Source organism: Chenopodium album, chromosome 24, assembly GCF_948465745.1.
Source record: "Chenopodium album chromosome 24, dcCheAlbu1.1, whole genome shotgun sequence".
Lineage (NCBI taxonomy): Eukaryota > Viridiplantae > Streptophyta > Magnoliopsida > Caryophyllales > Amaranthaceae > Chenopodium > Chenopodium album.
The window spans coordinates 36,468,832-36,482,096 of record NC_137857.1 but is presented as its reverse complement, the minus strand read 5'-3'; the positions used below and the strand labels follow the sequence as shown (position 1 = coordinate 36,482,096).

The following is a 13,265-nucleotide window of genomic DNA, read 5'->3' as shown; positions in this document are numbered from 1 at the left end:
AAGATTTAAAGGGTTAGAAATTTAGACATAGACATGATAAGTTCACGAATAATTTTGACTAAGGTTAATAAAGGTTTATATATGACAATTTACGTTCTAATTAATAATTTTAGATACAAAAGGTTTTGTGTGAGACCGGACTCACGTGAGACCGAGCTCAATAACAAAAGTCCAATAAAAAGGCGCGGGCTAACTAAACCCGATCGCGAGGCCCGCAACACCAAAAACATGATAGTGGACTCACGTGAGTCCGTCTCACCCAAAACTTTACCTTTTAGATAAGTGAAAATTAATTGATACATATATGTCATACATCATACATCGTGTTTTAAATCTTTTACTAGAATAGTTTCAAGAAAGTAATATTTGGTGTAAAGTAGCTTTTTAGATCTTGGAGAGGTATGGTAGATCATAGTACATTGTGTTGATTCTTTTGCCGATCCAATTTTATGGTATTGTATTCAGCAATTGAAACACAATTAAGTTTAATAAGGTAATAAGACAATCAAACTCTACACAAAATCTAAATTTAACCGATTAACAAATATATCTGCCAAACATAGTGTGAGAGTAATTAGAAATTAAGAACAATGTCGTGAAGTATTGGCTAGATTCCAAAATTAGAGCCTGAATAAAACTTCTAGGATACCTCTTACGTAGCAGTATTGTATTAAGATATACTACAATTCCCTATTGTGCGTGTCTCTATTAATTAAGGTTCAAAATGATGCGGCTAATGACAACATCGATCGATAGAATCCTAGGTGTGAATGTGTGATGATCAACTTGATTAGATCTTGTGAGTTCACACAATCACACCATGCATATGATCAATTGATCCTAAACAGAAAATTGATGTATATTAATAGAGTAAATTTGTATTACTCCATATAACAATTTCACCCAAAAAACCAAAAAAAAAAAAAAAAAAAAAAAAAAAGGAAGTGTATATCTATTACTTCGTATAACATTTGAGATGAACATTGGGCTCATTAGATGTAAAGAGAGGATCATACACGGAAAATTAGTGTTAACTAATTGAATTAAGGTCGATTAGAGTAACATTCTTAGGGCCTGTTCATATTTACTTAATTTCAGTTCAGTTTAGTTCAGCTCCAATCAGTTCAGTTCAGTTCAGCTCCTAATTTTCATCTCTCATTAAATATCCATTTCAGCTTAATTCAGTTCAGTTCAGCTCCAATCAGTTCAGTTTAGTTCAATTCAGCTTGGTTCAATAAATGTGAACAGACCCTTATACTAGTTTTCTAGTACTCTAATAGTGTCAAAATGAAGGTTGCTAATAAGGTTGAAATTGTTTGTGATTACTAGAGAAAATTATTTATTCAATATTATTTCTTAAAAGTACATGAATATTGTCTTAAAACAAACACTAAAAATCTTGATTAATTTATGGTACTACAAGTCTACAACTCATTTTTTTTCAAAAATTACCAAAAAATTTAATATTTTATGTTATTGATAGGGAAAAAAAAAAAAAAAAAAAAAAAAAAAAAAAAATCAACCCGAACCACATTCTAATTCAATTCATATCCCATATGACAATTTATTTTTATTTTTTTGAAACATCCCATATGACAATATGATTCTATTAAATTCAAGTCGATGTAACTCTATGAATATATGTTTTTTTTTTTTTTTTAAGGGATATATGATGTTTAATTTGGTTGACTATATATCTCGAATCTAATTCATCATTATTCCTCTTGTAATCTTGATAATCGAGTGTAAGTTAAGTTAAGACAATCAATAAATAATTAACTCCTATAGATGTGGTACCAATTATCATCATATACAAAGAGTTAAGACATTCTTAAATTAATTTATAATTTAACACACAAAACTTAATACGCTACACCTAGCCCACCAAATTTTACTCCTCAAATTCTTATATAATAAAAAAAATAATAAAATAAAAAAGTCAGTTCACCTGTTTACCTAAAATGCCTATAACTAGAACGAATCCGTGTATCAGAAGAGACCGACACAGCAGACCAACCTCCACGTCATCTGAACTCTCCCACGTTCTTTCCCCAACCAATCACCATCCTCCACGTATTCTCTAACGGCTAGTTTTTCCTTTTTTCTCTCTTTTTAAATTCTCTCCTAAAAAACTCTAGACTTTTTTAGAAAACTGAAGAATTATAACCGCCATAGTATAACAAAATATCTTTTTTTTCCGAAATTTCTCGGTTCTTCACCAATAAGTATTAAAAAAAATTAGAAAAATTAAAACACGTCTTTCTTTTTACTCATTTTAAAATTAAAAAAGAAAATTCACCATATCTTTTTCATTTTTCAAATATATATAAATAGTCCCCACTAATTTCAACAAGTTTACAATTTAAGTTGAACAACTCCACTTCAAATTTTCTCTCTCTAAAATATATTACTTCTCTCTCTAAAAATCACCTTCAACAGCAAGCACAACTCACCAAGTATTTAGCAAGCAAATCAAGCGGTTACGAAATCTCTCAATAAATTCTCTCTCCTCATTTTTTGGTTTTCTCTCTCCTCATTTCTGGAGTATTTTGGGCGAATTTCTGGAAATTTCATTTTGATTTTGAAGCAGAGCAAAAATGGCGTTGACGAAGAGCTTGAGTTTCTCATTAGGAAGGAAGAGGATTCTGATTTCTAATAATAGCTGTAATTTGGAGCAATTTTGTGCTGATTTTGAGCAGTATTCTCCTATTATGAAACGACAGTGCTATTACAATAGTAGAGGTGATGAAGATGACAAAACGTTTCATTTGAAGAATACGAATTCGTTGATTGAAGCTCTTCCTCAGGAGTTACTGGTGAGTTATTTCTGGAAAATTTCATGAAGTTAATTGAAATTTGGGGAAAAAAATCGATTGAAATTGATTAGGTTTTGATTTGATTTTTTTGCAGATTAAGATTGTTTGTGGTGTGAATCATGATGACCTAAAACAGCTTTACTTAGTTTCTAAAACAGTTCGCGATGCGGTGAGTAAATTCAATTCGATTTTTCTCTTTCATTTTCAATTGAAGTTCAATCGAATTAGTAATTAATTCAATGAAATTAGATTTTGAATGTGAATTTGTTGATTATTATTGCAGGCGATTATCGCGAAAAAATCGCATTTCGAATTCACAACTCCGTTGAAGACGAAAGCATTTAGAAATTCAATTGATTTGGTGAATAATCCAATAGATTTGGAAGAAATTGAAGCTCCAAATGCGCCGAAACAAGCTCGAAAAATGAATCGACCTCGAATTAGTAAGAAAAGGTTGAGTGATATTTCCGTCGCTTTGTTCTCCGACGAAGGAGAAGATGAACAGAGGTGGTCTAGAAGGAGTTTATTCATGGAAACTGACAATTAGGTTTGATTAATTTTAATTTACAGTAGTTTTTTTTTTTTTGGTTTTGTTACTGTAAATTATGAGGCTATTATTTTTTTAATTTTAAATTTGTAGAAGTGAGGATTTAATGAGTTAGGCAAGCCATTAATAGGTTTTAATTAATTTTTGTTCTTCAATTCTTCCATTGAAGATGTAGGAAACAGAAATGGTGGCTTGTCTTTCTTTGTAACAATAAGTGTTTTGTAATTGTAACTATGGAAATTTGGTGTAAATAGAAAAATGCGGTTTTCATTTATGAAGCAGTAATTTTGAGTAGTTGGTTATTTTGTTGGAGTAACTTTTAGTATATCTATGGTTGGATTTGGTGTGGATTTTTAATTTACCACACCAGTTTTTTGGCATGTTTATAAGGTGACTTTTTGAGAAACGTACAAGGGTTATGTTTGGATTGCTTCAAGTACCATTTCAGGGCGTATAGTGATGCACGACCATTACATACTAGAAGTGAGAAGTCTAGAACATATGATAGTTTGATATGAATACGATTTATCAATTATTTCACCATTTTTCGCATGTGCAACTTACATGTTTTAAGTTTTAACGATTTTAGCACTACATGCTATTCCAATGAGATACATTTCGCATGTTTGTGGTACAATAATGCTACATACTACAGATTATACGGAGTAGTATATTACCTATGGTAAGATTTGATGGGAATTCTTAGTTATTCATTACTAAACCATTTCTCAGCACGTGTAATTCTTATTTTAGATGACTTTAACATGAATATATACCGTTTATGATTGGATTTGGTGTGAGTCATTATATAATTATTCATTACATACTATTATATGGTTCAATACATATACATTTTTTTTTGGTGTTCCATCCGATTACCCTTTGGATAATCTGGTATCAGGATTAATTTTGAGGTAAGGTTCCTGTTCCCTCCCAATTATCCGACACATATACGTAATTCTTATGTTAGATGTTTTTATCATTACACATTACTCGTTACAACTTACAATTCATAAGGTGACTTCTTTCATTAAAAATTATTCAAATGAATCACATTTTCCTCCCTTGTGTGGTATGAAACCGTTACATAATTTACAAACCAGGATTTACGGATTTACGGACGAGTATTAAAGAAAGTAAGACTAAACATTGAATTTATGCCGCAAACAATGGTGGTAACAAACACCATAATGTGTAACAACAAATACAACCAATCATTTGATAGCTGGTATGACAGTATATTGACAGCCAACCCATTACTTTAGATCTGTAAAAAACATTATGTTTCATAAATAACGTTACATAGGATTCTTAATGGAGGCGGTGTATTCCTACAACAATATTATGACATTTTTCTAAATTAATCAACTTAAAACATAAATCACAGAACATATTAAAGATTTTTTAATAAATAAATGTAGTATTTATGTCTCTAATTTTGCCTCTTGTCCAAACACATTAGGGAATCCTCATGTTAATTGAAACAAATTAAGAAACAATAGGATTTTTTATGGGGTTATTTAAGATTTGTCAGATTAATTAGACATAGGTAAACATGGGCACGGGCCGTGCCCGTGCCGCCGCGGGCGTGCCTGGCCGTGTCGGGGTGGTGCCCGTGCTGTGCCGTGCCGTGCCTGGAATTGGCACACCCCAGCCCACGGCACAGCACGGCCCACGTGCCTAGCGGGCCGTGCCGTGCCGGGCCGCGGGCCAAACCGTGCCTACCTTAATTTTTTTTTTTTTTTTTAAAAAAAAAAAAAATAAATGTTAAAAAAAAAACGAATTAAAAACAAAAATGCATATAATAAAAAAAAAATACTAGTGCGATAATCCGAAAACACAAAAAATTGAAGAATAACTTATTTTATTATATGACGGTAGCCGACTAGCCGGTACGAATATACGATAATTCAATAATACAAAATTACAAAATAAGTAATGATAATTAAAAATCGTACAATAGTGTATGAATATTGAATAACTTCATTTATTATACGGAATACGAAGTTCGATAATACAAAAAGAATACAATAGTGTATAATGTAAATATGTAATCATGTAATTATTATTGGTCGTCTTCGTCTTCGCCTTCGTCTTCATCTTCATCTTCGTCTCCTAGAGGTTCAAGTTCATCTGCCAATTGAGTGGATTGAGAACTAAAAGAAGTCGACGTTCCTTCATCGTCGTCGTTTTGTGCATAAGTACGATCTTGAGAACGAGTTTCAGCATCCAACCAATCCTTGAAGCAAACACACATTTCAAGTGTTTCGGGTTTTAGTCTTGTTCTTCTATCGTCTAGAACTCTTCCCGACGCACTAAAAGCTCTTTCGGAAGCAACGGAGGAGACTTGGATAGCAAAAATATCACGAGCCATTGCCGACAAAATTGGATGTTTCACGGCTTGTGATTTCCACCAATCGAGGATGTCGAGGCCAAACTTCTCTTCATCGTCCATGCCTTTCATGAAGTCGTAACTTAAGTACATTTGCAACTTCGAAACATCGCTTTGAGTTCTCCTAGATGATGATGATTCTGTACCTGAATACTTAGACATCAAGTTAGCAGCTTGTGCAAATAAACCTTTGGTCCGTTTACTTACATTTTTGGATGTTTGAGAAGGGGCAAATCGAGACACGGTTCCATATTTACTTTCATAAACATTATATAAATTAAAAAACTCATCTGTCACCTTATTCTTAAAAGTTTCAACATCATCTTCAAAATTCATGTTACTATAATAAATATCAATTAATAAAAAGGTGCCATCATATTTTTGTCTAGGATCTAAAATGGAAGCAAAAATATAAATCATAGGAATATCGGTGTAATATTTACGCCATTTATCCTCCATGGATGGAAGATATCCACGATAAACATGTTCTGATCGGTGTTCCGCAAAAAGTTGTGCAAGTAAACATGCATTGCTAAGAAAAGAATGAGCACAAGGATTATATACAGAAGAAAAACAATGTGTCATACCATATAGTAATTGTAAAAACTGCATATATTTTTCACAATTAGCCCAATCATCTTCAAGTAAAGCATTTTGTGGATATTTCATATTATAAAAAAGTGTTAAATGAACCTTGTACTCGATTGCCCGACTCAACATTTCATAGGTGGAGTTCCACCTAGTTGGACAATCCGGTGCTATTTTTATGGTTTTAATCCGTTGTTGCCTGCAAAAACCTTTCCATTCTTGATATCTCATGTTAGAGCTATTAATAGTGCAAATAGCACTCCGTATTTTGTGATAAAATGGACCAATTGCTTGTGTTCCATCCTTCACACACAAGTTAAGAACATGACAAATGCATCTAACATGAAGTGCATCTCCATCTAATATAACATCGTTCAATTGGGATTTGACCAAATTCGCACTATATGTCATAGAAGTTGCATTATCGAAAGTCATAGACATGATTTTATCCCTAAGACTATATGCATCAATGGCTTCCATTAAATGATGTGAAATGTTAAGACCGGTATGAGGGTATTCAAGCATTTTGAAATGAATGATGCGTTTTTGTAACATCCACTCATTATCTAACCAATGACAAGTAACACATAAATAGTGAAGTCAGTACCCACCATCCCATGCATCGGCGGTTAAAGAAACTCTACTAGGAAGATTAGCTAATTCATTTACTAATCTCAATTTGTACTCTAGATAAGTCTTCATGGCAGCAGATCGAACGGTTTTTCGGGAGATTTTTTTGTGTTTTGGTTGTAGTGCTCGGTTAATATAGTTGTTGAAGGCATCATTTTCGGCGAAAAGAAAAGGTTGTTCTGCATGTACAATCATTCTCCCAAGTTCATCCCTATCTCTCTCGTAATTGTAAATGAAACCTTGTGGATGGAATTGAGAAATTTTAGGTTGGGTTGGATCACTAGATGGTCCACCACATTTTTTTGTATGTCTACTAAGGTGTCCCGTCCCTCCCTTGGTATCGGCCGAGAAAATTTTACCACAAGTCCGACACTTGCATTTTTTTCCATCTTTACTTAATTGATAATGTGCCCAAACTTCACTCTTTCTTTTGGTTTGAGCAAAATCCTCTTCGGTACACCACTCTAATATGTTAGGATTTTGGGTGTTGGGCATGTGAGTGGATGGTTCACTCGACCCGGAAGCTTGTGTTTGGCTACCTTGGGAAGGAGGAGGAGGAGGAGGAGGAAAAGGAAATTCATATTGTTGATATTGGGTTTGTTGAAATTGGGTCCAAGGAGCCATATCATCCATTTGTTCTTGCCCTCCCATGTTTTGGGGATGAAAGAAAGGGGTGGAAGTGTTTGGAAAGGGCATGTTAGAAGAGGGAAAGGGCATGTTAGGGGGGGCATAGACATTGAAGTGTTTGGGTTTGGTGATTCCCTACGTGTTGATTTGGCTTTTCTAGAGGAGGAGGAAACGTTCGGGTTTGATGCCATGATTAATTAATAATAATAACACAACTAACAATAACAAAGTAACAATTAACAACAATGAGATCAATGAGAATTAATTAGTAAGTAGTTTTTATATAAATTAAATTTTCAAAAATAATTATAATAATAGTAGATTATCTAAATCAATGAGATCCCAGGTAGGAGAGGTTAGGAGCGACGTTGTCCAGAGCCCAAATCCCGCCTTAGACAGATTTCAACAATCCAAATAACCCACAATTAAAATAGAAAGTAGTTTTTATATAATTAAGTAGTTCCAAGTATACAATAATAATAATAATAATAATAATAATAATAATAATAATAATAATAATAATAATAACAATAATAATAACAATAACAATAACAATAACAAATTAAAAAAAAGTTGAGTTAGATCTTACAATGACGCTTCAATGCTTTCCCAAATTTATAATTTCTCGAATTTATAATTTCCCGAAATTTTAATTTCCCGAATGTAAATATAACAACTTTTTTTTTTTTTTGGTAGTAGACTAATAATATTAAAAATGTAAAATTTATAAGAGAGTAGGAATTTTTTTTTTCTTTTTCACAAAAGAGAGGAAGATTGTATGATTTGTAGGAATTTGAGAATTGAGAATTTGGGAGTAAGAAAATTAGAGAATAAGAGAGAAGAGATGAGTTGATGAATTGTGAAAATTTTGGAGGAAAATATGAGGTATTTATAGGGGATTTGGGTGGGAAATTGGGTGGAAATTGGAGGAAAATATGGCCGTTTATAGCTGTTGGAAAACGGCCATAAACGGCCATATTTCCAACGGCTAGTAAAAGGCACGGGCCGTGCCGTGCCGGGCCGTGCCACGTGCCGTGCCGGCGGGTCGTGCCAGCGTGCCGGCCGTCGTGCCGGCCGCCGTGCCACGGGCCGTGCTCGTGCCAGAGCTGGAACTTTTGTTCACGGCACGGCCCACGGCCCACAGGCGTGCCACCGTGCCGTGCCGGTGGCCGTGCCCGTGCCGGGCCGTGCCGGGCCCGTGCCGCCCGCGTGCCGGCACGGCCCGTGCCCACCTTTAGACATAGGTGTAAAATTTTCTACCAGGACATGTGCCTCCTTGTAGGAGGGCAAAGAAAGGCAGACAAATGACAATATTTCTAATTATTCTTCACATAATTAATAATTGGTATACACTAGACCCTAGTGTAGGTACCACACCCTACACCCCCCCTCTAAACATTTAACAATCTCCCTCATATACCCACTTTCTACAATTGTACAGTAAAAATCAAAACACCATTTATCTTTTTTCACTTTCTCTCTCCTCACCCATTTTCTGCATTTTCTCTCTCTACACCCATTTTCAGCATTTTCTAATCCAAAATTTTCAACAAACTTTGTGACAAATTATCCAAAAAAGTTGTTCAACTGCTACATAATTCAACAAATCAAGGTCGAAATTCAAAGGAGTAAGTGATTTTGTTCATATTTAATTCGAAAAAGAGTATAAACCCTAATTTTTATAATTTAGTGTTGCAATTGTGTTATAGGAACATTAACTATTTTTAGTTTTAAAACTAGTAATTTGAACAAGTACATTTTGAATTTTGAGTATGAAGTATTTCATTTTTTATTATTACAGTATGAAGGAAATAGTTTCAGAGAAGAACATCAAAAAAAATCTGGAGAAAAGTAAGCATTAATTAAATTAGTTCGTAGTGGGGTTTTTTTTTTTTAAAAAAAAAAAAATAAAATTATAAATGTTCATTTTCATTTTGATAAATGTTCATTTATATATTAGTATACAATCATTCACATGTTAATAAATGATTAATACAAATATTTATTTATATATTACTACATAGTCATTGTAAAAATCTCCTATTGTAGATCAAGAACTTTTAAAAGATATTAATACTTATGGTATAGATGTTAACATTTCTACAATTCCGAGGTAATATATGAACACATACTGAATTATAAATGTTCATTTGCATATTTGAATCTATTTGAGTTTATATTTGACTTTATATGCTAAAATAAAAAATGTTCATTTTATGATATTTCATGCACATTTATGAAATGCATAAATATTCATTCATGTGAGTTGAGAAACTGACTTATGCATACTATGAAATCTTTTGAACATATATGAAATTCATAATGTTCATTTACATATATAGTAATGTAAATCAATGTAAGTATTATACTATAATCTTAGCAATTTTTATTGAAGAACTAATAAATTATATCTGTACATTCTTCAATTTTGTTTGCAGAGCGAAGGAAACCGTTTCAGAGAAGAGAAACAAAGATTATAGTTCGTAGTTATTTTTTTTTTATTATTATTTCTTTAATTTATTTTATTTTTATGAATGTTCATTTTCATTTTGTTAAATGTTCATTTATATGTTAGTATAACGTCATGCACATTTTAATAGATGATAAATATTAATTTACGTATTGATAAATGTTCATTTTCGTTCTTATTCATGATCAACAAGTAAATGCATTAATTTTAAAATGAATATGTGCATATACTTAAAAGTTCATTTTTATACTACTAATTAAAGCACCCAATTATATCATGAATTAGTTATTTTTAACAAATTTAATAAGGAATTTCAATAAGAGTGTGTGCTATATTGTAGTTTTTATGGAAATGATTCTTACAATTACAATAAGGAGTGTGTGCTACCTTCAAAAATTTTCAATAACAAGTACAAAATTATAAATTTTATACATTTTTCATCTATAATAATGCTCCTTAATTAAATAATGTTCAATTATAAATAATTGTATGTTCATTTACAATTATTAATAAAATATGTTCAGTTTTGAAATATTATATGTTCAAAATGACGTCACTTGGGGAAGGGGGGTGTAGGTAGCAGAAGCTACACCGGGGTGTAGTGTAAAATTTTCACATAATTAAGAGTTGAAAATTATAGAAAATAAATAAATAAAATAAAAAGAAAGTCTTTTACTAAAATTGCGGGAGATTCTATACCTCTTTCACATAATGGATAGACATTTTATTAAAGGATATATAAATATAGTGAGATCATATCCTAAAGTCATGGGATTCTTTTGTTGAAAAGGAATCTTAAGAGTGATGAATGATGATGTCTAGGGTTTGGGCTGCTAGGGTTTTGCAATGCCGTCTTTTCATCGGAGTTTTCTTGTAAAGCATTTGAGGTATGGGACTATGGGTCAAATTCCTGATAGATATTCGATATATTAATAACAATACGATTTATATGATATGAATCATGTGATATCAATACACATTTTGTTTTAAACTGAGAAATATACAATTGGTGTTATTTTAATATAAGCTTGTTGGTAATCGATTACCAACTTGCGTAGAGTAAAAGTATTATTTTTAAATAAAATCTACAACCAACATTTCATTAGAGATATTATGTTAGCGTTGTAGTTGGCTTCCGTCCATATTATGACTCAGTAAAGGTATGTATGCTTTCAATGAGTCCCATTTGGCCATGCCAATATGCCATACATATGAACCTTTCAAGGCCGCTATACAAGGCCATCACTAGCAATTTTGACTTTTTGAGTAATATATATATATATATATATATATATATATATATATATATATATATATATATATATATATATATATATATATATATATATATATATATATATATATATATATATATATATATAGTTACTACTCACCTTTTTAAACAAAAATCCTTCTCTTAAATGGCTTTACACTTGCTGAAAACATTTAGGTGACATACATACATATGTCCCTTTTTTGAGTATTATATATATATATATATATATATATATATATATATATATACATACATACTTACTGATAGTCCCTTATGGGCATTTTTCACGGGAATTAATAAACACAAATAAGAATAGTTAAAGTACATTGAAAAAGCAAATTGACATTGGGTATACAAAAAAATAGAGAGAGAAAGTAATAAAAGTACATGGGAAAACAAAATTTAGATGGGAATTGAAGTATAAATTTGCACAAGTATTGTTGCAAATTGGAGGGAAGTTTGATAAAAAATTAATATTTATGGTTGTTGGAAAAAGCAAATGAGGTGAACATTTTGGGACTAAATTTGCCCATAAGGGACTATCAAAAGGGGACGGAGGGAGTGTGTATATATATATATATATATATTGACAAATAATGTATAATGGTGTCCTTATCCAACATAACTTACGGAAACAAATACCTTAATATGTTGATCTTAATAGTCTTGTGCTTGATGAATTAAACATTCAGCTAATCGATGTAAATTTAAAGTTGTTTTCCCCGTCAAAAAAAAAAAGTTGTTTTGACATCTGATAGATAGTCTCCTTAATGAATATAATATACATACAAAACAAAACCTCAAACGTACTCATATAGAATCAATTAATCGCTCATTGTGTAACTAGCACAAAGAATTAATAGTTGAGAGTGCCCTACATAATACTTTGACATGTCTTCAAAAAAACTAATTATTCGAGCCGTGGACTATGGTATACTAATTCAGGACTACATTAATTTTTGCACCGGCAATTAGACTAGATTAGAGTATAATATCGTTATCTTAATATTCTTGTATGTACTCTAGAGTTGACAAATCGAGTTCAGCCATAAATAACAAAAAGGTAGGCCTAGATTTTTTTAATGTCTTTACCATGCATTGAGCTTAGCCAATTGACATTTAACAACAAACAACAAGTAGCAATTAATTGATTACGTTATCCTAAATCCCAATTTCCTATGTAATCGGAATCACTTTCATTGGCATAGCCACCTACTACTAGTATCCACGAGAAACCGCCTACTAAGAGCTATTGTGTCTACAACCAATCTCTATCAACTTCTTTCAAAATGCTTGGATATGAATACAACTTATGCTAAGATTTTGTATACATTTTTTTTATTACACGATAAGATGCAAGGGGTCCCCTTATTTAACAGGAGGGATGGGGTGAGGATCGAACCTAAGTCACTCTTGAGGAAGATAGAGGGACTAACACTCTATAATCCTCAGGTAACTTATACAGTTATACACTTATACATCTACAATCCGATTATTTTACAAATACGAAGTATATACTAGTTATTACACTCCTATTGGTAAGGATTTCAATATATGACTTTAACATCTTAAATGATGAAGATTCCTTAATCCTTAGGTATAATAAGCTGACTCTTTTTTCGTGAGATCAATTATCATCACCCGCTTGTGACTCTCTAAAGTCTAAAGAACAACAATAAAAATCATAATGGGCTGTAATTATTGGGTCGTGCATTAAATGAGGCAGTGGTGTTTGTGTGATATATTTTGTATGTAGGCTCAGTAGCTGGACACCTGATCAGCATATGGTGGAGAGGAGACATTTGACTTTATCTAATGCAGCGGGCCAGCTGAGTTGGGCCAAATTCATCGATAGATAAATCTGATATTGGGCTTGTTAGAGCACTCTCACACGAGTGAGTGAAGGGAAAAAAAATTTG

General features: G+C 32.1%; 1 protein-coding gene across 1 annotated transcript; it reads left to right on the top strand.

Annotated features, from left to right (window-relative positions):
* The first annotated feature begins 2,298 nt into the window (after nt 1-2,298).
* Nucleotides 2,299-3,657, top strand: LOC145612168 (F-box protein SKIP27-like). The gene is made up of 3 exons (XM_081667544.1): nt 2,299-2,816; nt 2,911-2,985; nt 3,100-3,657. Exons 1-3 carry the CDS (start codon nt 2,598-2,600, stop codon nt 3,361-3,363), a joined length of 558 nt encoding a protein of 185 aa, XP_081523670.1. The 5' UTR covers nt 2,299-2,597; the 3' UTR covers nt 3,364-3,657.
* Nucleotides 3,658-13,265: the final 9,608 nt, after the last annotated feature.

Excerpts from the sequence above, each read along its gene's own strand:
- LOC145612168 (XM_081667544.1), top strand. The coding sequence starts at position 2,598 with ATGGCGTTGACGAAGAGCTTGAGTTTCTCATTAGGAAGGAAGAGGATT. Across the intron at positions 2,817-2,910 it reads CTCTTCCTCAGGAGTTACTG|ATTAAGATTGTTTGTGGTGT; the intron begins GTGAGTTATTTC and ends ATTTTTTTGCAG. Across the intron at positions 2,986-3,099 it reads CTAAAACAGTTCGCGATGCG|GCGATTATCGCGAAAAAATC; the intron begins GTGAGTAAATTC and ends TTATTATTGCAG.